Source organism: Magnolia sinica, chromosome 5 (genome assembly GCF_029962835.1).
Source record: "Magnolia sinica isolate HGM2019 chromosome 5, MsV1, whole genome shotgun sequence".
Classification (NCBI taxonomy): domain Eukaryota; kingdom Viridiplantae; phylum Streptophyta; class Magnoliopsida; order Magnoliales; family Magnoliaceae; genus Magnolia; species Magnolia sinica.
In genome coordinates this window covers 100423717-100450334 of record NC_080577.1, presented here as the reverse complement: position 1 = coordinate 100450334, position 26618 = coordinate 100423717, and the positions used below count along the sequence as shown (strand labels likewise).

At 37.1% G+C, this 26618-nt stretch overlaps 1 protein-coding gene across 1 annotated transcript; it reads left to right on the top strand.

Moving 5' to 3' along the window:
• Positions 1 to 784: 784 nt before the first annotated feature.
• LOC131246437 (serine carboxypeptidase 1-like) lies at positions 785 to 26330 on the top strand. The gene is made up of 14 exons (XM_058246564.1): positions 785 to 1143; positions 2081 to 2226; positions 12313 to 12386; positions 12588 to 12710; positions 14898 to 15000; positions 15078 to 15115; positions 15603 to 15704; positions 16297 to 16377; positions 16469 to 16708; positions 18943 to 19008; positions 19100 to 19221; positions 24180 to 24293; positions 25703 to 25748; positions 25964 to 26330. Exons 1-14 carry the CDS (start codon positions 1007 to 1009, stop codon positions 26045 to 26047), a joined length of 1476 nt encoding a protein of 491 aa, XP_058102547.1. The 5' UTR covers positions 785 to 1006; the 3' UTR covers positions 26048 to 26330.
• Positions 26331 to 26618: the final 288 nt, after the last annotated feature.

The window sequence follows — 26618 nt, the reverse complement described above, 5'->3', positions numbered from 1 at the left end:
ATAAGACAGATCCAAAGATCAAGTGGATCACACTGTAAAAAATAATAGAGCCTAAAAATAAGGTACATCCAAAGATCAAGTGGAACACATTATAAGAAATAATAGAGGATTAAATGTCTACCACCACTGAAACCCTTCACCGGGTCATGGAAGTTTTAGATGAATATGATATTTAATTTTTCACCCAGTGGTCTGCATGGCAATAAGAATGTTTTAGCAATGTGGAATAATTGTCCACATTACCATTCATGTTTGTGAGAAATCCACCCCACCCATACAAATTTACATCTCATATTAGTTTGTAAAATCAAAAAATAGGTAGATCCAAAACTAAAATGACCCACGTGACAAGAAAAAGTTGGTAGGAAAATTCTTACCATTGAAACTACCTGGGTTTCACTGTAATGTTTATATTCCATCTATACCGTTCATAAGGTAATTCCTACGGAGATGAACTGGAAAACAAAAATTATCCTGATCCAAAACTTCTGTGGCCATGTTGAACGGTAGACGCTCAATCCTCACTATTCCCTGTCCTGCCGCCCACTTGACTTTTGGATCTGCCTCATTTTTTGGATAATGTCCTAAAATGAGCTTTCAAAACTGATGGAAAGGACGGATTTCTCAAAAACATCACGGTGGCCCACATAGTCCGTACAACTGGAGCGTTCTCCATTCCAAGTGACTGAGTATTATCGATCAAGCTCTTGCAGAGTACCAAACCATTTCTCAACTCTCCATCATCATGGGGATTGGTTGGCTTGTAAGGAAATCAAACCGCCCTTTTGTCATCAACACCTTTTCCGTGCTTTTCTTCCGGCCTTCCGTTTCTGTCTTTTTCCTATAAATAAAATTCCGTTTTCGTCGTTGGAATTACAGAGGAATTATTTCGTGACTACCCTCTGCTTCTAATTGTGATTCTATCTTTCCTCTTTCTCAGATTCATTTCACTCTCATTTTGGAGATTCTTGACTTGGAATTTCACAGAAACACATACTCCTCAGCCATGTCTGCTGAATTCTTGATTTCCTTTTTCTTTGTTTTTCTCTTTCTTTTCCCTATCTATGAAGCAGCTCCCGAGTCTGCTCTCGTCACTCAGATTCCTGGTTTCAATGGGACTTTGCCATCCAAACACTACGCTGGGTATGCTGATTTCTTCATTAATCTGGAATCCTATTTGGGCATGTTTGGATGCACTGTTGGATTGAATTGTGTTATTTGTTTCGTTAGGAATTAGTGGTTAGTTTGCTTTGGAGTTGGAGTTGAAAGAAGTAGCACTGTAGTGTGAGGGATGCTTCTTGGTTGATGATACTGAACTGTAGTTTGCAATTCGGTTTTGTTTGTGTGTCCAAAAGAGGGCTAAGGAGGTGTGGCTGTCCCCCTATTCTGTCCCTCCAATGGATAATCAAGACCCTTTGATTAGGAGGTCTTGCCATTGATGGCAGAGAATCAATGGTCCAGAGAGAGTTTCTAGTCACCTTTGTATGGATCTCTGCTCATTGAGATTTTAACATTTGGGGCCTGCATACATTGGACCTTGTAGATGGACAGTCTGGATCATTGGTGATGGGGGCAGAACTACAGCATTGGCCTTGCCTACTTTGCATTCTCTTAATTTTCTTTCTGTTTTTTTTTTTGGTCTAATGGGACTGATTATGGAATTTGTTAAACAATGATAAATCATCTGTCTCTTACATTTCATACATCCATGTCAATAAAAATCTTCTAAACTGGCCGTCCCATCTGAAGTGGAGCATAGGTGGAATATAATCCTAACCATCTAATTGTTGTCCGTCAAATGGATAAGAAGAAAGCTGGTCAGCAATCCAAATTCAATGCATGAGATTTCTGCAAATCATTTTTATCAGTTTGATCTTTGAGCAATGCTTCATCTAGAATGAGGCCCACGAATAGGATGACCCGGATTAATGTACAGTTTGCCACATGTAGGGTGGTCCATTGCCACCCCATCATTTAATCAATGGGGGCAAATGCGAATCATAGCCCGTCCTTATCTTATTTTTTTGAAAATTTCATTTTCTTATATGGATTTGTCATCTTTTTTATCCTGGTTTTGAAGGTATGTGACGATAGATGAAAGCCATGGAAAGAATCTTTACTACTATTTTGTCGTTTCGGAAGGGAACCTGTCAAAGGACCCTGTTGTTCTCTGGCTCAATGGTGGGCCGGGCTGCTCCAGCTTTGATGGGTTTGTGTATGAGCATGGTATGGATTCCCAGCAATATTTCTTCTTTTCATTTTATGCATTTATCAGGTTTGATTACTTGATTTTGTAGAAAATATGTGAACTACAATCCACCAAGTAGGTCCTTTGCATGTGAATGGTGCATTATACAATATATATATAGGTATGCTGATCATGGAGATAAGATAACTATGAATTTTGGCGGGGAAAAAAATTGCAACTTCATATTTTCTAAAGGTTGCTTGTTTATTGTGAATTGTGGAAGCACTGTTTTTGATAATGATGAAAGCGCTACTGTAAAATACAGCTATTCCTTTTCTAATTGAGATATCAGTTAATATATGGAAAGTTTATGTAGAGAAATTGATGGTAATTTCACATCATTGGAGTTAGATTGAGTTGATTTTACATTTGGATTATGTGATCCATTTTGTGACATTTTTGGTTTATGAGGTGGATTTCCTAGTGCAAGGAAGAATGCTTTTACTCTGGTAAATGGTCTGTAGATCAACCTATATATACAACAATCTAGGATGGACTAGTACCTAAAATGGAATTTGATTTTTTTTTTTTCAAAATTATTATTATAAATAACACAATTTTAAAATAGAAGCTGCTTAAGACAATGGATGAGTATAACCGATGATTGCCAAATTCTGCGTAACTACTTGGGGTAAGACATCCATGCAACCAATTTGATCTTAAACTAAAAGAAACAATAGAGATAGAAATCAACCATTTGAGTTTATTTGTAATTGATTGGTGCTAGTGTTTGTGGTATCAGTATCACACCACATTGATATGAAACACCACTGAAATACATCCATTTCAGTGTATCGACGATAGCATCACGATATATCTCATTGTATCGACGTGCGATATTTTCAAAATATCATTGACATATATAAGGTTGTATCGACAATAAATGTAATGTTGATATTATTGATACTGACAGCAATATTGACCCTTCTTCCCCTTCTCAAAAAAAACCCAACAAAAACTCTATACGTTCACAATTTTATTTTTCACTCAATTCTTCCAGTTCTAATTCCTTAGGTAAATCCGACCAAGTACCTTTGAATACGTGGAGGAGAAACTGGATTTTTTATTTATTATTATTTTTTTTTGTGGAAATAATGATCAAACAACGGGTGGGCCCGATTTTAAAATGTTGAGGTTTTTTATATATATTATTATTATGATTTTTTTCTTTTGTGTGTGTAAATCACTTGGTATCAATAGAAATAAGATGGAAATCCATGATTTTGCATGCCCAATCATGGATTTCAACATCCTATTTGGGAATTTGGGGAAAATGAGGGAAATTGCTTGTGTTTTTATACATGTCTTCTTAGACTAGTAAATGATATGAATTGATTTTGAATATAGTTGCATCACTTTTGTCAGATAGCGCATAATTTAGGACCCAATACAAAGGAAACCTATTATGTGCACTTCTTTTTTGTAATATTTTGATTTTGAAGTGTGTATTAATGTCTTTTTTAACATCTCGTAAAGTTTCATTGAAAAATTCTATTGATTTCCCAATGCTTTCCAAAAACAGCGAAACATTTCGCAATATATCTGATATTTCCCAGGTGATACTTGATATGTTTTCGTATACCAAGGGCGCGATACATTTGTTGATACCAATACAGGAAACATTGCCCTCAATCAGTGTTCGAAATATCGGTATCATGATATGTATCGCACCCTTGGGACACAGATACATATCAGTTATCTCATGAGGTATATCGTTTGTATCGGGTAATTTATCACACTTCTAGGGAAATATGGGAACATTGGTTGAATTTTTCAATGAAACTTAAGGGATTGTTAAAAAAGACTTTAATACACAATTTTAAATAATAACATCTCAAAAAAGAAGTGCACATAATAGGTTTCCTTTGAGTAGGGTCCTAAGTTATGCACTGTTTGATTGAACCAATGCAACTATATTCAAATTGAATGCATAACATTTAGAGTGTATGTGATTATCATTTCATCAACCACTCGTAAATACTTTGAAATTAGTCTCAATTGACAGCTAGTCGAAGGGAAATTTCGAAAAAATAATAATATTTTAAAGTATATTTTTATTAATTTTTAATTCAAAAATGATTTTTATTTTTTGAAAATTGACAAAGACTTAACAAATTAGTAGATCAGCCCTCATACGTGCTTGATTTCATGTTTGAAGTGCAACATTGCAAGCAATTTAGGAGAAATTGGGGAAATTTGAAAATTTCCCCAAATCGGACCACCCATACTCAAATTTCGAAATTAGAGTATATGTGATGAAATACTCTTAAATACTTTGAAATTAGTCTTAATTGACAGCTGGTTGTAGGAAAAATTCAGAAAAAAAATGGAGAATATGAAGAACCAATGGATATTGAAATCAAAGCTCTAACTTCATATTTTTTGATTTAACATAATTTCAACAAAAGAAAATGGATCGGAAATTGAAAATGCTCACCGGATTGAACATGTGGGATATATCGGCACTCCTTATGTGTTTCGTATCCCACAGGTGGGATACAAGATATATCGTGGGATATATCAGCCAATATCGTTGATATTTAAAACATTGGCCTCAATTATCCCTAATAGCCTCCCCCCCCCCATTCTAGAAGGGACTGGATTCCTCAACTAGCTAAGTTTCCACTAGCTTCTAGGAGTAATCCAAGGGACCTTCATATTTGGCCTTTTGATATGGTCATTCATTACCTCATTCCAGCTTCTCATCATATTAGAACTAGGGGCATACTTGAAGAAAGCTTCAACTGCTTTATCCCATTCTATGAGAAAGTTCCTGGTTGCTTCTTTCAACTTGTTGACAGGCATGAATATAGCCTTGATGGTTCTTTTGTTTCCTTTCTTACAAATACTCCTTAAAATGGCATTAGATAGTAGTGTTCTCCACAAGGCTACCTTGTTCACAGCCCCAAGTGTAGGGTCGTGATGTAGTAATAATCTTGGTAAGACCGAGGTCGAATCCACAGGGATTGAAACTTGTATGCTTATGAAATTAACTAGAAGTAGAACTAGAAGAAGATGTGAAACTAATTCTGAAAGTATTTGAGAGAGTAATTGTGAATAAAGTAATTAAAACTAAGAAATAAAGGTGGGAACTAGGGTGCCAAGGATCCACTTGTAGTGATCAGGGAGCCTTCTTTCTTGATTCAAGTAACACAATTAGAATTAGAGTCCTATTCTATCAAATTGGAAAATATATCAATAAAACCAAATCTGAACTTCCATTGACCTAATTCTCAATAAAGGAGAACTATGATAATTGGCAGGGATTCCATCACCAAACCATGCCCAGGAGACAATGACAAACAACAGGATTTACTAATCCCATAATCTCAAAGCAAGAGAATTGTGAAGATTAGGAAGGATTCTATCACCCTACCATGCCCAAGGGACGATGGTGAACAACAGGACTTATTAATTTCACAATCTCAAATCAGGAAAAGAAGATACTCAAAGCTATTGTAGATCTACTGTAATTTGAGTCACAATAAACCATTAAAAACTGAAAGTATTCCTTAAATATCAATTTAGAATCCATAGAGTTTAACATAAACATGAATCAAAGCAATAGAAATATCCCATCATGCTACAAGCTTCACCTCTTAGCCCTAGCTAAGAGGTTTAGCCAACCATATACATGATTGGATCTAAAACTTTAGAAGATAGCATGAAAACAACTAAGGAAGAAGAAAAACTCTTAGCGACAGCTTCTCTACCCTTTTGCTCCACTCCTTAAACCCTAGAAGATGCCTAAGAACATCCTAGGGAGTCCTGTTTATAATTGTGGAACTCCAACTTTCACACCTAGTTAGAAAACTCTAGAAACTGCTTCAAATTTACGCAGTTTGCTAAAATAAATTTCATTCTACGCAGTTTTCCAAAAGAGACTTCACTCTGCGCAATTTCACAAAATGACCCAGAGTTTTACAATATGCTTTTTGAGGACGATTTTAGGATTCCTTTTCTTCACTTCAAATCTTTGATTCTCTTTATTCCTCACTTGGTTTTCTTGGTTCTTTGGCATGTGAATTCTTCAATCTTGGTCTCTTAAGATCCATCCCTTGCCTTGGTGGTTTTTTAGCATCAAATCCATGCTTTTAGCACTCCTTTCAATCCAAGCTCTTAAATTCACCTTGCAACACAAACATGAGTAAAATAGAACTTTAAGCATTATCATGATCATAAAACCAAGATATAAATTGGAGATAATATGCAATATTTGACCCTCAACACAATCCCTAACCAGCATTTTGCTAGTCCCGAGCAAAGTATGCGAAAAATATTTCGAGAACCACGGGATAATTTTTATAAGCTCAAATGGTTTAAAAAAAATAATCCAGATAATAGAATTCTAAAATATATCAATGTTGTGCATTACCTTCTCCTAAACTTTAGCACTCAGTAAGTTTCATAATCAAGTTCAAAGCATTAATCTTCTAATTAGAACAATTCAAAACATTGAGTTCCATGGGTGTATAATGAAGTCTAGACTTATCACAATCAAAGGTTCAATTCTTCACTTTCATGATAATATTAATAATTAAAAGAGCATTCAGGACAACCAAAACCTAAACCAAAACTTACCTTGCAATTCATCTTTTAATTCCTTCTTTTATTCTTCCAGCTTTTGATTTTTCCATTGATGGTTTTCACTCTATGTCAATCTTTTTAAAGATCTTTAGTAGGTGGCCTTTTCGAAGACAACTGTTTTTTAGCTGGGCATTTTTTTTGTTCCAATTCTTCTCATCGAACATGATGGACAAATTCCCGAGGTTGGTTCCTTCCATGCTAAATAATCACCAAGTTAACAATTCAATATTGACTGAAGCTTTAATGTGACGGATAGATTTGACATGTGAAATCATGACTCGATCAATGTTTAAAACTTCTACTTATGGATTAATAATTCGAACTTATCTTTGAAATCTCCAAGTAACCGAATTTAAGAGACATAAATCATCAACATTAAACATCTTATAATTCTAATTTTCAAAAAATTTTCACTTTTCCGCAATTTTTGCTCAAGGACTACGAAAACAACTGATTAGTTTACCTAATCCTCCATCCCCAACCTAAAATCTACATTGTTCTCAATGTAAAAGAAATAAGCATGTAATGCAAAAGAGGCAATGAAAAGAAAAAGGGAAGTGATGGAAAGATAATACTTGAAAAAGAAATTTCGAGGCTTTTCGAATGATCTCAGTGTGAAGATGGGTTAGCACAAAAGACTCAACAGACAATAAGCATACTATCCTAAACAGCGGAAAGCAAACTATCCTAATCCTAAATTCTTTGAAAGCAGTAAACCTAACTAAGAAAACAGGGGAAAGCTACTCAGTCATGCCGCAAGGTTCCTCCTCCAGCCAATATCTTGATAAATTTCTCAGCAGATTTCTCATCAAGATCATCCAAAAGCCCTTTTTGCAATAGGCTTGGATGTCTTGGAGCATGAATTTTCAAAGAAATTTATGGACCTTAGCATAAAGTTTCCTTTTAATCTTCTGAGGTATCCAAAGTATATATGATTCACCTGTGACAGAAAAAGTTTCAATGTTAGAACACCATGGTGAATTAAAGACTACAAGTAGATGTAATTCAGAAAAATTCTCAGTAGGTGATGTAGTCTAAACACATTCTGAAGTTTTAGTCTCCGGTTCAATTTTCAGCTCGTCGTTTAATGGTAAACATTCAGGATCTATAGAAGGAGGGGCTTTAGAACAAGGGTTCTCTCGGTCAGTAACAACTACCGAGGTATTGTCTTGCAAGGCATCCGCTATTTCTGTTATCATATTATCATTTGGATCTTCAAAGTGTGCCAAACAATCTTCCAGAGAGCTGGGAGATTCAGTTGAGAGAGACTCGTTCTCCACATCGAGATCTTTGATGATACACCCAATAACTCCATCGTCTTTGAAAGTAGATGGAAACATGTTCTCTTGCTTTTCATCTTGGTGAGAATAAATCGTCACCAAATGTATCTTGCCTTGCCCTGCAAAGATAGATTTAGGATCAGTAGGCGAAGAATTGATGTGAAGACTCTGTTCATTGATACCACTCAGTAAAAGCATTGTATCATTAAGGGTTGACAACTCAAATAGTGGCCTCCACTGGGTGGTTTCAAATTCCAGAGTCTTATCGAGCAACTCATCCATCTCCCTAACCATATTATAATTTAACTCAGGGGAGTGGTCTCAATATGCATTACGAGAGTTGGAAGGGTCGGTTGAAAGGAGCTCATCCTCCACATTTAAATCAGACATGTCAGATGGGTGGAGTAGATTATTATGGTTAACAACTTCCTGTACCTCTTGATTATTGACTTGGACCAAACTTGAGGTTGATTCCAGTGAAATTTGGGCTGTAAACTCATGACTGTCATCCCAATCCTCATCATTTTCCAATTCAGTGCAGTACACAAGTGGGATGGGATCACCTTCCTCACACTGTTTTTCTAGGTTGAGTTGAGGTTTGAATAAACTAGCCTCTTCCTCCTCGTTGAAGCCAAGTGTGTCATGTGATTGGAGTATGTTAGAATCATTATATTTGAAAGACACCCACGTCTCTTGATCATTCCTTTGGACAGTCATTGAGATCGACTCTTCGGGAAATTGAGCCGTATGCTCGTTGACACAATCCAACTCTTCATTCTCAATTTCAGTACTCTCCACAAGCGAGTTAAGATCACTTTCCTCGCATTGTGTTTCTAGATTGGGTTGAGATTGTGATAACCTAGCCTCTTCAACCTTATCAAGGCACAATTCAATCGCTTCCAATGATTTCATCATGCCCGCGATAAGTTGGTTGAACTGTTCTTGATAGTCCGTGAAATTCAAGCGTAAATCCTCTTGGATCGTTTCTAGTTGGATTTCAAAGGTAGGGGATCCAAGAGAATAGTCATTATAATCAATTGTTGGTTCATCTCTCCAATGTTGATGTTTCCATTGATCATAGTCGTATGGGTCATAGGTAGGAGAGTCTGATGGTTGTTGGTACATATTATCACCCATAATATAATCTCTCATTGTTTTCTTCTTGTCTGATGGGTGATAATAGTTCTCACTCGCATAATTATGATAACCTCAACAATAACATACTATTTTCTTAATCTGTGGGGTGTGATTATTCTCCTGTCTATGATTGCGTAAGGACTTCGTAACCAGTGGAGCATTGTATTCTGATTGGTTCTCGATGATGGTTTCAGAAAATTTTTGAGACATAGGTTGTTTCCTAACATAATCATCTAACAACCCTTCACAATTTCTCGCATTCTCTAAAACTAGCTCAACATACTGACGTTCCCACTCTTGCATATACATGGTGAAACCCTAATCCTGAACCTAATCCTAAAATAGAATAAAAGAAAAATCCTACAACAATATGGAAAGTAAGTAGAGGAGAAGTTGGAAGGAGTTTACCGGTTTGGAGAGTTCTATGTTAGGATCCTACAAAACAGAAAACAATGTTAGTTTCTAAAAATAAATCAGAAAAAACCCTACTTAAAAACAAAACAAAAAGTTAGTCATAAAAACAAATTAGTTTCTAAAAACAAATTAGGAAAGTTTCTAAATCTAGAAATAGAAAGAAAAGTTAGTTTCTAAAAACAAATTAGGAAAGTTTTTAAATCTAGAAATAGAAAGAAAAGTTAACTTTCTAAAAACGAATTAGGAAAGTTTCTAAAAAAAACAAACTAGTTTCTAAAAATGAAAAAGGAAAGTTTCTAAAAACAAATTAGGAAAGTTTCTAAAAAAGCAACCTAGTTTTTAAAAACGAAAAAGGAAAGTTTCTAAAAACAGAAAGTAAGTTTCTAAAAAAGAAAAAGGAAAGTAAACTAGTTTCTAAAAAGAAAAAGGAAAGGAAATTAGTTTCTAAAAACAGATTAAGAAAGATTCTAAAAAATAAAAATTAGTTTCTAAAAACAAATTAGGAAAGTTTCTATCCTAGAATTAGAAAGTAAATTAGTTTCTAAAAACAAAAAAGGAAACTTTCTATACCTAGAAATAGAAAACTAAGTTTCTAAAATAATTCTGAAAAAACCCTAACATAAAAATAGAAAGTAGAAAAATCCTAATATTAACCTAATTCCAAAACTAATCAAATTCAGAAAACGCGACCGTCAATCCTTGGCAACGGTGCCAAAAACTTTTTCACAACCCTAAGTGTAGGGTCACGATGTAGTAATAATCTCGGTAAGACCGAGGTTGAATCCATAGGGACTGAAACTTGTACATTTCTGAAATTAACTAGAAGTAGAACTAAAAGAAGATGTGAAACTAATTCTGAAGTATTTGAGAGAGTAATTGTGAATAAAGTAATTAAAACTAAGAATTTAAAGGTGGGAACTAGGGTGCCAAGGATCCACTTGTAGTGATCAGGGAGCCCTCTTGCTTGATTCAAGTAATACAATTAGAATTAGAGTCCTATTCTATCAAATTGGAAAATATATCAATAAAACCAAATCTGAACTTCCATTGACCTAATTCTCAATGAAGGAGAACTATGATAATTGGCAGGGATTCCATCACCAAACTATGCCCAGTAGACAATGGCAAACAACAGGATTTACCAATCTCATAATTTCAAAGTAGGAGAATTGTAAAGATTAGGAAGGATTCCATCACCCTACCATGCCCAAAGGACGATGGTGAACAACAGGACTTACTAATTTTACAATCTCAAATCAGGAAAAGAAAATATTCAAAGTTATTGCAGATCTATTGTAATTTGAGTCACAATAAACCATTAAAAACTGAAAGTATTCCTTAAATATTAAATTAGAATCAGTTCAATATAAACATGAATCAAAGCAATAAAAACATCTCATCATGCTACAAGCTTCACCTCTTAGCCCTAACTAAGAGGTTTAGCCAACCATAGGCATCATTGGATCTAAAACCTTAGAAGAAAGCATAAAAACAACTAAGGAAGAAGAAGAAAAACTCTTGACGACGGTTTTTCTACCCTTTTGCTCCACTCCTTAAACCCTAGAAGATGCTTAGGAACATTCTAAAGAGTCCTATTTATAGTTGTGGAACTCCAACTTTCGCACCTAGTTAGAAAACTCTAGAAACCGCCTCAAATTTTCACAGTTTGCTAAAATAGACTTCACTCTGCGTAGTTTTCCAAAGTAGACTTCACTCTGCACAATTTTACAAAATGACCCAGAGTTTCAGAATATGTTTTTTCAGGACGATTTCAGGATTCTTTTTCCTCACTTCAAATCTTTGATTCTCTTCATTCATCACTTGGTTTTCTTGGATCTTTGACATGTGAATTCTTCAATCTTGGTCTCCTACGATCCATCCCTTGCCTTGGTGATTCTTGAGCATCAAATCCATGCTTTTAACACCCCTTTCAATCTAAGCTCTTAAATTCACCTTGCAACACAAACATGAGTAAAATAGAACATTAAGCATTATCATGATCGTAAAACCAAGATATAAATGGGGGATAATATGCAATATTTGACCCTCAACATACCTCTCAGTTGGAAATGTCTGAAGTAGAGAAACTTCTTTTGGGGAGGAAAGAATAAGAAGTGTATATGAAACAATATAAGACTTTGATGACGAAAAGGTTTAGGATTGTAGTAAAAGAATGAAGATTAGAGAGGACGAAGGGTAGGAAAGGACAAAAATATTAAGGACAATGTAAAGAGAACACAATTAGAAGTGATGTAAGAAGAGGATCTCTCTGTGCAAAGGACAATATTCTTCTTTTGATGAAATGGTCAATGAACCACTACTGCATCCACCATAGAGGGATATATTTGGTCACTTAAGTAAAGACATTGTACAAGTACTAACTTATATAAATAATATATCCCTGTGCAAAAATTTACTCTGTTAGCAATTATGACCACTTGTTTGGCATATTTATAATATCTTAAAATTGTAACTCACCTTTCAAACAATTGAATGGTAGAAAAGATCATGTCTAAGGCTAATTAGAAACCTAGTTATTTTCACTTTTAGGGGACCTTCATTCTTGATGATACCTATTAGTCAATAGAGATACTATCCCACTCATGTAGATCACATTAGATTCAATGTTTTCTGCTGAATTGGCAGGCCCATTCAATTTTCAAGTGGGAGAACCTGGAAGCTTGCCGCAATTGCATCTCAATCCGTACAGCTGGTCTAAGGTAAGATAAGAAAACATTCGTGATTATGAGACCTTGTCCACCAACAACTATCATATCCATTCAAAGCTTCTGTGTAGGATGGATGGAAGCAGCGAAGATATGATAAAATATTTAAGCACAAGATTTACCATTTGGATCCATTGCTTTCTCCTACCATATTGAACTAAAATCTCTGCATCACATATGCACTTCTCGTTTCAGGTTTCAAACATAATCTATTTGGACTCCCCTGCTGGTGTTGGACTATCTTACTCCAATTTCATAGATGATTACAATACAGGAGATCTGAAGACTGCCTCAGATAGTCACACATTTCTTCTAAAGGTATCTTATCACAAAAGTGTGATCCCTAGTATCTAAAAGATGTTTGCTAGCCCCAAATGCACCCTTGGATATGGCCCACATGCTGACATGGACACGTGTGAGGGACATCTGAGCCATGCATAAGGCATTGCGATGATGACTTGGAAAAAATATCACGGCATCTGATACTTAGGCATGCCAACCCTATATGAAAACAATGAACAGTGAAATTGCCAACCATACACAACAACCGTAGTGAGGTGCTCCTGATGATTCTATTGGCCTGATTTTGATGCCACATCATCTGTATGGTGGGGTCCACATCAGGCCCAGTTTTGATGTCACACAAGCATGCCATGTTGGCACCAAGGTTACGTGGACTGTGGGTGTTCGGTAATGTGGTACAGGAACTAGTACACCATAGACCGTACGCTACTTCCTACAATATATGGTATGCTAGGGATAAGATCATGTGGGTCCATGGATATGAATATCCGTATCATATTGGCCGATACAGCCGTATTGTATCCATATTGGCACGAGCTGAAACGCGATACGGGGTTGTATCAGCCCGATATGAAAAAAAAAGACCTATATTGGCCCGATATGGGACCGATATAGGCCGATACACCCATAAAAGCCCAATTTTGATTTTTTTGTTTTTTAATTTCACTGATATCTCCATTTTTTTTCCATTTAAATCATGGAAGAAGCTTAAAAACTTATTTTAGGCTAGATCTAGACCTATTTTGGGATCAAAAGAAATGATTTGAATAGCATACAACAAATCGAAGTGAAGTGGACTATTATGGGAAGATTGCAAAGAAGGGTAAACCTTCACTTTTTAAAAGAATAAAAATAATTTCGTCTTCTTTTTGTTGTATTTCAACGTAACGGGCCCTAATTCACCAAATCATGCTTGATTTGTGTTCAATTAGGGCCCATTTAGTTGACCTTCAATAAGTCAAACCGACAGACAACATTCTTATCAAAGAATGGTCCGATACACCGTCTGATGCATAGTCGAAACACAAGAAAAAATGATAGATTCTTGGATATCTCATTTTTCCTAATTTTCTAATATGTATGTGTGTGTGTGACAGACAACATTCTTATCAAAGAATGGTCCGATACACCGTCTGATGCATAGTCAAAACACAAGAAAAAATGATAGATTCTTGGATATCTCATTTTTCCTAATTTTCTAATTTTCTAATGTGTGTGTGTGTGTGTGACCGAACATTTTTCTGCCGGGCCGATACGCCGACTGATACCAACATTCAGAACCATGTGTCGATCACTGCAACATGCACACTAAATTATGCAATAAAGTTGTACATATGAATTCATAATGAAGTTTATAAATGCAATCATGAATATTATTATTATAGACACCGAATGCATATCATATTTTATTCATGCTGCTAAAATAGCAAAGTATAAATCTCAACATTGTAAATATAAATTTGCATTAGAGAGCTTTGTTTAGTGCACACACGTGTGCAATAAAGCTCATCTACATGCCAGTTGCCACACGTGTGCCAGCATGGCACGATAGGTCCAAGATCCAATCCATCCATCAGAATGGCACCACTATATTGACACCCCAGCCCAAGAATCAGGTTGATCTGATCCACTGGTCACGTGATGCACAGTTTTCAAAACAAATGTATGGCTCTGAAAACTTGGCTGAAGTTTTCTAAACCATCCACCTCTTTCCAATATTGGGACTCAAATACTGAGTGGACTGTGGACCATATCTATTTTTTGGAAAACATGTAGATGGTTGGACCAAACTGATGGATGGATTGGATTTTGCACCCATGTCTGCTGGCAAATGTCTATTGTGTACATGAGCTTTATTGCACACACATGTGTGCTTAGCAAAGTCTTGCATTAGAACTTGATCAATAGAAAGAGTATGTAACCATAATTTTGGGTCTCTAAAATATTAACGTCATCCGGATCTCATGATTCATAACAGAGCAAGCACATGGCTTGGTAATGTTGATTGGCAACTGTGCCACTGTAAAGGCACATGGAGGCAGCAAATCTTGTATCTAACTGTTATATTTTCAAGAGTTCCATATCCACACATGCTGTATACCTGTAATATTCTTATGTGATGCATAGCTGTTCAAACTTAGGGTACTGCCCCACTGTTATTTATGCTGAAGACATGTATTCTGCTATTTGTCATGCAAGCAGTGGTTTGAGCAATATCCGGAGTTCCTGGCGAATCCATTTTTTATAGCTGGAGAGTCTTATGCTGGAGTTTATGTGCCAACTCTTGCTTCTGAAGTGGTCAAAGGTATTTCATTAGCTGATATGATTAGAATATTTATGTTGTAATGGGATGTTTGTGCATAACTTGATGGTCTCTTATAGGTATCGAAGCTGGTTTGAAGCCAATTCTGAACTTTAAGGTCAGACTTCTCGGTGATTGTATTTTGAGTTTTATACAATGCTCGACATGAGAACATCTATAGTAGGCTCCTGTTCTCATTTTGTACAAGCAAGGTCCATGCTTCTGTGATCCAAACAGATGCCCCCCCCCCCCCTCCCCCCCCCAATCACCCAACTATGAGGTCCTGCCCATTGAACCTTTGTCCTATATATCGTTGAATTTGGCCTGCTGTCTATTTGCTGGCCACCTATTGAAGAGTTAGGATCTCCCCATCTAGGAGATTTCTGGTGATGGGCCATCCTCAGTGAGGCTCATCACATCAACAGTCTGTGACACAACCATGGGCCTCACTTGTAAAAACTGGAAAACTGTGCATATTAGATAATTCTTGTGTCGAGTATTGTCTGAGATGCTTGTGTTGTTTTCAGTATAAATTTATGATAATAATGATATTACATATAAGTGATGCCAGTGTGCTTAGTTTGAATGTGGATTTTCCCATCCAGGGATACATTGTAGGAAATGGAGTCACTGACACAGTATTTGATGGCAATGCTCTTGTACCATTTGCACATGGGATGGGCCTGATATCAGACGATCTGTTTCAGGTATGCAACCCATTTGCATACTGCAAATTCAATATTCAACTGTGAAACTCTGTGCTAATTTCAGCAAAATATTGGAGTAATATCTTTTAATATCTATTCGGAGTTTTTTTTTCTGAAAACACTTGCTGCTTTTGTCATATCATGATACTTGTCTCCTTTCATTTGATGCATATGAAAAGTATGCATATTTAGAAGATGAGAGATGCCAATGCAATTTATGGCACACTTGCACACATGGGATCAATGTGCAAGATCTTGGCCATGTGTCAGGTTGGGGACAGTGTGAACATCCCCTGGCCTGGAGCCCAGGAAGCCTCACCTTATCAAGTGGGCCACACACGCTCCAATGTTCTTTTTTTTTTTTTTTTTTTCATGTGTGGACCATGTCACAAGTGGACCAGCATGATTCTTTTTGGTTTAAGGCATGATCACGATGACTTCCACTGAATCAGTGGCCTGTATCTAGCACATAAGGCATGTTGGCATCTGAGCGGAAAAAACCTCTTCAATGTCTTCTTGGGAAGATTGCCCTAGCAATTATTTTGGAAGTTAGAACAGAATCTGAGCATGTTGTGAGATGCACATATTGTAGGAGGTTACTGCTGCTTGTCAAGGAAGTTACTGGAATCCTGCTGATGAAAGGTGCCAGAACAAGCTGAACAAAGTCGATGATGTAAGATGGATATCTATCTAAACCGCTATCCTGAAGTTTCACATCGTCCTACAAAATCTAAAATTCTTTCAATCTGATCTACTCCTCTCAGGACATCGGTAGCTTAAACATCTATGACATCCTTGAGCCCTGCTACCACAGCCCAGAAATAAGAGGCATTGCAAGCAGCGACAGCAGGTTGCCATCTAGTTTCAGGCAGTTGGGTGAGACGGAGAGGCCCCTTGCTGTGAGGAAAAGGATGTTTGGGCGTGCATGGCCTCTTAGAGCTCCAGTAAGAGAAGGAATCGTTCCAACCTGGCCCCAGCTTGGGAGGAGCTCAGTTCCCTGCACTGTAAGCATTCCAACTGAATTTGTTTGAAGAGTTTATCAATATGGAATGGTAGTCAGAGGCTTCACTAACTCACATGGTGATCTCGATGACTGCTGCATTCCTTCACAATTACGACTCTCTAATTTACACGCATAGTAGCCACCTGTAGCTTATATTGCTTCAGAATTCAGTGTCTGCTTCTTGGAAAGCGTTAGTCACTTCTTTTTAGTAAACTGGAAAATGCTGCTTGAAGTTTGTTTGTCAATAATGAAAATGTTGCGGGAATGCATCCATAAGGCTGCCCCTCCGCACTTCAGCACATATGCCAATGTGGCACTTATGAGAGATCTAGGCCATCCATCAGGTGGGTCCCACTATTGAAATGCCCTGGACCAGATGTCCAACTAATTTACTCATCAGGCGGGCCATGGTGTTTGAAACTAATGGATGGCTTAGAATAACTTGCACAAGTTCTGTCCATTGGTTTTGTTCGCTGTGCCTACATGATGTGTGGATCGACCTGACGTGTGAGCTGGGCATCTAAATGTTGGACCCTAACTGATGGCCATCTCAGATATATGGGACATTTGCCAGCATGGCACTTGTGACGGCCTTTAGGGGGCTGCATTTTACATGCATGTGGGACTAGCGGACCTCAGAAAGTGAGTAATGTTACAAAATACATTTGTCTGATGATTTTTTTTTTTTCCTTTTAAAGATTAGATGGTTTAATACAGTTGGCTACCATACTGAGACGTATGTTTTAATTCTCAGAAAATTTCAATTGTGTTGCACGTCGAAACTAACACCATAAGATGAGAATTGGTAAGGAACTCTGTGATAGACGCATGATACAATGAAATTATTCAAGTAGCCAGTCACTTAAGACATTATGTTTACACACATGTACACACGCATGCTCCAACAGACACAGGCATACATTCATATGTACCAGGTACATAATTACATATGTATGTATACATACATGCATAATACATATATAATTAAATACATATGTATGTGTGTCTGGATGTATACATACATGCATAATACATATATCTACCTATCTACCTTCCTACTGATCTATCTATCTATCTATGTGTGTGTGTTCATATCTCACTTTTTTCCTGTGTCTCTCTTTGTATCTTTGTGTGCATGTGTATGTGTTTGTATGAAATGCACCTTCACAGTTTACTCACATGTGAATCTGAGTGGCGCTAAGACTGGTTCTGTTATCAGGTGTACCACATGCATGTTGAATGTCAACAACTGCTCAGTTTATTTTTTAATCGTCCATTATTTTCATATAGAGTTAGCCCATTGATGGGTGGACCATCTTGATGTTTTACTATGCTTATCTTCATAGTTGGGGCCACCTTATGTCCTGTAAAGATGTCCTGCACACTTGCAAGGTTGGCAGATGTTCTTACTGAAAAGGTGCATGTGCTGCTAGCAAGCCTCATGCATAATATACCATGCTTGAGTGTATATTGACATACTTTTATTGTGCGATATCTCATACATGTTATCTAAAAAATTCCTTTACAGATTTAATGTTTCATCTATAAAACATATTAAATGCATATTAATTATTATATGTGACTGCAATATTATATACAACACATCACCCATGGTTACACATAGACAGATTGTTATTATTTTTTATATTTAAAATGCAATTAAGAAAATCTTTCTATTTTCTATTTTCCATCATTTTAATATATTTCTTACCTTGGTTAAATATTAAAATTGTTGTGCAACATCATTTGCCTGCTTATACAAAACTTAAGATACGTAATTTGTTCGAAAACTCTCATTCCCTGGAAAGTTTTTATTTTGTCTTACTGATATGCCAAACTTATACAAGTGGGTATCCTAGATCACCTCATTCTTCAATTTCAAGGGGTTTAACCCTCAGACTGCGACATAACTAAAAATCTAGGAATTGGCTCCTCAAAAGTCCAAAGTTGTGAAATGCCTCACCTGCACTCAACAGCATTTTCATGTGCATGGATGTGCATTGGCGCCATATTACTTGTGCTGTTCTTTGGGACAATGGATTTCTTGAATCCTTGACATTCAGTGATATTTAGAGACTTAAAGATGGAAGCAGCTGAAGTGGCCTTTTTTAAGTTAAAAGAATTTTGGAAGTTTTACATTATCATGTCAAGTAAACAATCATCTGATTTGGGCTATTCATAACATGTGAAATTTTATTTTATTTTATTTATTTATTTATTTATTTGTAATACCAGGATGATCATGTTGCAACTTTGTGGCTGAATGATGATACAGTGAGGACTGCGATTCATGCCCAACAGGTACAGTTAGTGGCTAACATTATTTCATTCCTGACAGCTGACACAATGAAAGTGGTGGATCTAATCTCTCTCTCTTTCTCAATATCTTCAGAAAAATGTGATTGGTAGTTGGGAATTATGCACAGACAATATTGTCTTTCACCATGATGCTGGAAGTATGATAAAGTATCACAAGAACCTCACTGCCAAAGGATACCGTGCACTTGTATTCAGGTACTTCAACTACAGCACTGCACTCTTTCATTCATATTTTGAAGTTTTTAGTCCAATTGTTCTTGTTCTAGGTCAAAGGTAGTAGTGACACCTCCCAACATCCAAGATATGCAGCAGCTAGCATCTATGCATTTGTACATAATGGTCTTGAAAGAAGTAATGATATTAGAAATCTTGCAGATATGTTTTCTTTTATTCTAGAATTCATGTTACTTGCATACCTGAAATTAAACTACTGCCTAAGCTTGCGCCGCGGGGTGGGCGTTGATGAAGAAAATGATGGTTGGATACATGTTGATAGGGCACAATGAAATCTAATTGATTTTTCACATGAGTTTTCAGCAGCATTGAAGGTTGCATCACCATAAGCACTTCTACCTTACAATTATCTCAAATATATGTGTTGGACAACCCCTAATGGATCCACTGCCACAAGGTAGCAGAGAGAGAGATGATGCAGGACATGAAATTAAATGTGGAATGCAAGAAATCAAGCTCATGATTATACCAATTTAAACAGTCACAAAATTCCACATCCTACATACTATCAAACATTCAAAAAGGGAAATCTATGGGGGTTCAAGCTTACACAAGTTTAGGGTTGGATCAAATAAAATTATAAACCAAACAAGCCCAAATGAGTGTGTAAGATTCATCTATTCTTGCAAAGGATTGTTCCCCAATTCAAGAGATTCACCATGTTTCAATTCGGGGGAAAATCTAGGGTTTGCAAATTTGGGGATAATTGGGATTTGGGATTCCTGGCCCTGGGTGCACGTGCGTGACCACTCCTTCGCACGTGTGTGGGGCCCACAAAGTCTGAAATCGACTCCTAGGCTAGGATCGGCCAGGGTAGGACTGCCTCCATGCCAAATTTCGCATCAATCCGTCGCAAGACGTGTGTGTGGTGCTCCACCGAAGTTTCAGCCCCTCAGATGGGCCAGAATTTGAAAATTTGTTTGTGCACTGTTATATGATAGAACTTGGATATGAAAGAGGGTGAATCTGAAGGTGGAAGGGATGTAGAGGATGATGGATGTGGGGCGTAATGAAGTGGGGATGATTTGGGATGATTGTGGCTTCACACCACGGTAGTTAGCCCTTCGAGGAAGGGAGGATTTCGCACCCAATTTGATTCTTCAACCCAAAGAGATAGAGAAGAAGAAAACACAGAATTTTTTATTCATAAACTTCATTAAGAATACCTACATGAGGTTGCTTATTTATAAGAAAAACCTAAACCCCAAAAGACAATTTTACCCTTGCGTCATGTGCGCACACTAATACTTAAAGCTAAAGTAAATAAAATAATAACTAATCTAAGCAATCAAAGCCGTTCATGATGTTTCTAATAATGAGAATAGTTAAAACTCAAAATCCTAGATCATCTAAGGTAGTGGGCCATGATCATGAGATCCGATGGTAGAATATATATGATGATCGAGTCCACTCCAATGCTCTATAGTGCAACCCCTAACTGTAAGGCCCTCCAAAGATGTTGTCGTCGATCCAAATCGAAATTGGGGCCCGCCTCCTCGAATACATGCATAGGGTGGGGGCATGCACATGATGTCTCCATCAAGAGAGAGAGAGAGAGAGAGAGAGAGAGAGAGAGAGGGCTCCCCAATTTGATCATGCTGTGATCATGTCGTTTGATCAGTAATAACCCAAAACGTTATGTACTATGCTATCAACAGTAATGATATGTGGCTACAATGTAAGGATATATTTACCTCTTTCTTTGAAAGCCTATGATGTACATCAACCCATGCGATTTCTAGGATTGATTTATGGATCAACATCATAGACATTTTTTAGGGGATCATCAAAATCCACAATAAGGATATGAAAGTAAAGCACCAGACAAGTTTTGGGCGAATGGCCGGCATCATGGGTTTGCTCCCCACAGACGTGGGTTCGATTCCCCTCCCCGGTATTACCGGATGCACGTGGTCGCGGGTAATTGCGTGCATCCGCAGGGAATAGTCTTGCCTCAAAAATGGGGCAGGGACACCCTCTGTCATAAAAAAAAAAAAAAAAAAAAAAAAAAAAACTAAAAGGTGAAGAGAAGCATCATGATTACTACAGATTCTGGCGCTACCAGATCTGAGATTTCTAATTGCTTGTCATGACTTGTGCATCAAAAAGTGAATTCCAAATTCAGATAGTTTTGAGCCACCCATACCTATCATTCTCTTAAATAGACATCTGTATGGTTTTTTGTGGACTTGACTTTGGGAATCCTAAACTTTCAAGTATACATGTGTGAGGCATCATGTTGAACAGTTGGTCCATACGAATCATGCAAATTGACCACTTTATCCCATATGTCAGTGCATCAATGTGGGGAAGCCTTAGTTCAAACTTCAAACATTTGAATCCCATTGGTTGATCTATCAATCTTGCGCCAGCTCAACATTGGAAGAAGAATTTTTTCACTCTCTCTCTCTCTCTCTCTCTCTCTCTCCCTCTTTTAAAGTAACCTCTTTGGAAGCAGCATAACCCTTCCATTCATTATCTTCTTAGCTCAAATTCTGAAGAGAATCTCTCTCTTATGCTATGTTGTTACATATCTACATATGACATGCACACCATTTGATATAGTTGAGTCAGGTCTAATTCGTCAAATTTGACCCAACAAGTTAATAACCATGAGCCAACTCGAGTCTTTCAAGACACGGACAATTTCACCTTAATCTCATATTGATCAATTTGTATGGCATGTAATAAGTTTTATGTTTATGCTAATATAAACTAATTTATATATTTTTGTTTTATTTATTTATCCTTTAAATCTGGCTTTGATGCACTAGCGGGTACCAAGCCCCGGTTGAGGGTTTTTTTTTTTTCCACACCCACACCGACTCCCCACACACTCACACCCACGTCACATGGGCACTCGTCCCATGATCTCAGTGTTGAAATAGAGTCTGTTACCATTGAGCCATGGAGCCGGACCCCAGTAAAGGAGTGTTGGTGTTAGGTAGCAGCTGGTTGTTGAACTTCTACTAATCAATCATGATTCTTAAAAGCCACCCCAAATAGCTGGATCAAGGCTATGATGATGATGATATAAATCCATGGATACTGTAAATACGAAGGCAGGAGTTAGTCCACCTATGTGTCCACGAGATGATACCGGTCTTTCTAAAGAGAGGATATACCATATGGTCAGTCTTTAGTAAGCATTATGTAATGCCATGCTTCTTCATGCTGACCTGTGCTTCACGCATGAGGTGGCTCTTTCTCCAAGCGACATTGGAATGCAATCACTGCCAAGAAGATCCTTTCTATACAAAGAAACTATAATACGGTGTTTTATTCTAGTTCCACTTTGACAATATAGTGGTGATTGGTGAAGACTAGAAGAGGTCTCTTGTGGTGAAAGATACAAACTTGTGCTCTATGTAACTAGATGGAAACTGTAGTTCATCACAAGAAGCTTCCGATCTGGCATTTGTAGATCTCCTCCATCAGGAGTTCTACTCATTGCCAATCCCATGCCTGGATAAAGGAGGGCAGTGTCAGGTTGGCAGCCGGTGTCACACTTTGGCCACAACCTCTCTCTCGTGAATAGTTGACTCCAATTAATTGGGATAAAGGCGTAGATGATGATAATGGTGATGATGCATTTTGCATTAATGGAGCTTCAATTCTTCATGATAAGGAACTGAGATACGATACTTACCTGGACGGGGTCGATCCGTGATCAGGAAGGCGGATGGCCTAGGGCAGCTGCTTCCATTGCACTCAGGATGTGGGCTGTCTTACCATCTCCCCAAGTGGGAGAGAAAAAAAAAAGGAACTGAGATACAGTCTACCTCTTGAAATATACTGAAGCAGATCTTTATATGCAGATTGTGGTCAAAATAAGAGAACAGATAATGTACTTCCCATTAATACAAATGCTAATTGATCCTTTCACTAAAGAGTTGAGAATCAAGGTGTTTTGAGAAACCTAATGGCATGCAGCTTTGTGTTGTGCATTAATACAAAAGCTAATTGAAAGTTCGGCCTGCAGGCCTGGAAGGAAGTGAAATCATCAAGCATGAGCCTAGTTTTCACAGGATCTTGGCTTGGCACTTGGCATCTCATTGTGGTTATTTATTATTATTATTATTATATATTTTTTTGTTTTTCATTGGAGTCTAGTTGACCACCCACATGAAGCATCCTCAATGTGCAGGACCACAACCACCCTTGGAATTGGTGTCATAAGTGAATGGATAAACCACATATCAAAGTCATTCTTGTTTTGTTCTTTATTCCAAGGGTGAAGCTCTAGAGTCACTTTGACATGCATCCTCTCTATGGTTGCAGTCTTGGAATTTTCTGCCCCTTTTGTGGTTTACTCTGTCATTTCATATCTGACGTGATCCTTTTTTTTTTTTTTTCAGTGAAGACATTCAGTAATCTCCCAACCTGCATTTTGATGTTACTTATTTCATTGTTTTAATTCAGCAATGCATCTTTATTTTGCATATTTCTTTCCACAGTATTTATCCCTCTTTCACATTCACCTAGCTCCTGTAATTCATATGATTGTGTTTCAGTCTCAATTTTAGTTTCCCCATGTAAACACCTGCTCCTTGAAATGGATTGCATCAAATTATTAAAGAGTAATAAGCCACTTCGAAATTAATATTTACAGTATTAACTGTTTTGTTTAATTTGAGAAGGGTTTGAGACCATAATTTTTCATTGTGCTTTATGGACTCTTTTCTGGGGCTAGAGGTTGCTTCTAACTTGCAATGCAGCTTAGATTTACTTAACCTCCTTCATGGACTGACTTCGATGTGTTTGAGGAGGAGCGAATGCACAGAAAGCTTTTTCATAGTTATGTATAAGATACTTGTATAAAAATAGTTCCTAATGAAATCATCCAGGAGTGTCTTTTATTGGCATAGGTGACAGTTCTCTCAGCTCAGGTTCTCTAATACATGCAATTTTGCTGGCAGTGGCGACCATGATATGTGTGTGCCATATACTGGGAGTGAAGCATGGACCAGATCGATGGGCTATCAAATCATCGATGAATGGAGGCCTTGGTATTTCAATGGACAAGTATCAGGGTATGTTATAACAATTTCTCTTTCTTGGTTGTGAGTGGTCAAGTCATAAGAGTGATCATTTTGCCATCTTATAGGAAGAGACCGATTTTGGACTTCTTTAATAAGAAAAAAGAAGCTTTTTATGTGCTTGCAATTCATTAATGAGATGAGCTAACTACAGTTGGTGAGTGCAATTTTTGGCACTTCCACTAGCAAGTGCCAATTTGCGCACTCTCAAAATCAAGGCTACTGATCAGTGGGCTTCACCATGTGAACGATCTCGCCTGAAAAGCTGGTTGATCTGCTCATCCATTGGACCATGGCCGTTAGGGATAAGTTGGAGCCGTTTATGGCGTTCTTATAAATTTACTGTAGTGGAAATAAATATACTATAGCAGTATTTCTTGCAAGTATACAGCTTCTCAGATCTCTAGGGATATCTACAAAGAAGTTGCTACGGTAGATATGCATGCATGCCACAATGGAACAGCTTATCCTGTAACAGGCTGCACACACAATGAAGGCATTTACAGTTAAAATAAATTGACAGCCATTCACATTCCATGTATAATTGTAGCATACTGGTCAGACAGGCTCAATGTTTTACCAAAAGAAATGATGCCATGGATGCCACATAATGAGTGGCTGGCATCTCACACACATCTGCCAAGTTGGTACTTGGAAACTACGAGTAGCAAAAAGTGCACTGGAGCGAGTGCACTTTGCATTTCTTGATTTAGATTGTTTGGGTCCAAATAGTCAGTTTTGGTTGCTACGATTTAATGAGCAGGAGGGGTAAACTATAGCTGTCTTGCTACTGTGATTTTCTTGAGGCGCATGTGTTTGGTTGCACCAAATTTGATGAAATACCAAGAAATTTGGCACCAAAATAGACTGATTTATCATACAATATTATGAAATTTCATGACATTTAAACACACCCTTAGTAGCCATTCCTGGAAGGTGAACATTAAGATTCGATCACGTCTTGGGTGAATTCTATTATACCGCCTCTGTCAGTCATGAGTATGGGTTGGACATGGGCCCAGCAAAGTCAATATTTTTAACATGCCCAGCCCAACCAGCTTAAATTCCGGATAAAAAACAACCCATGCGCTGCCTGTTGACAGCCCTATCCACTAGTTGTAGGTTCTTGCCATTTTGCTGAACTATTAGAACTGTTTAGTAAAGAGGGAGTCTATTTTGTGAATGGTGCATAGGTACCATTACATTTTCTTTGCTCACAAACATGATAAAATAAAATTGCTTCTAATTCAGTCAGTTCACATGTTGTTGGAGTGCCATTCATGCTTACTTTATGAAAAGAAAGCATCCAAATGTATAATAAATACTATTCAGTAATGCATTTTCTACTAATAGTATATACTGATCTTTCTATTTTTACATGTTTGGTTCTTGGATCATTGCAGATACACGCAAGGCTATGAGCACAACCTCACCTTCCTCACCATAAAGGTTACTAACCTCCTTACATTTCATGAAATACCGTTAATTTTCTTGTGGTTATATCCTAACCTTTTTGTGCAACAGCGACATAACCGGCATTCATTTTGCTTATTGCTTGGTTATACCGACCTTGCCTTTTATTTTATTTATTTTTGTTAAATAAATTCATATACTAGTTTATTTTCTATAATTCATTTTGCTTTTTTGGTTTGTGGATGGTGCAGGGAGCCGGACATACAGTTCCAGAGTACAAACCACGGGAGGCATTGACCTTTTATAGCCGTTGGCTGGCAGGGAGAACCATCTGAGAAATTTTAACAATTAATATTCACCTGTAGTTCCTTGATATTATCCTTATTATATTATATATGGAAACATGAGGCTGCATACGGAAAGAAAGAAAAAAAAAATCCACGTCGACGGTAATCTCATCATAGATTTCGACTTTTTTTTTTTTTTGCATGGTCATGTTTAGAAGAATGCAACATAATTAGGAGGAATATGTTTCATTTTTCTTCTCTTTTACTCGGAATGGATGGGAATGATATTAAAATCGAATTATATTAGAAAGTGATAAGAATAGAGGAGAGAAATATGTGAGAAAGAAGAAAGGTACGGAATTTGATAATCAATCCTCTACACAAACCTTTATATGAACCAATTGTTACAAAATATCTTATACATACATCATATGGAGAATCTTGATCACCAATTTTTCGCAAAACAATCAACTATTATATTTAATTCTTTCATGAAAAAATAAATTGGAAGCGTCTCGAACACAAAACCTCCTACTCTAATATTACTTTAATGCAAGATAATTAATCACTTGCTTTAAAAGTTCAAACTAATAAAGCATAACGAATTAATCCTTTTATC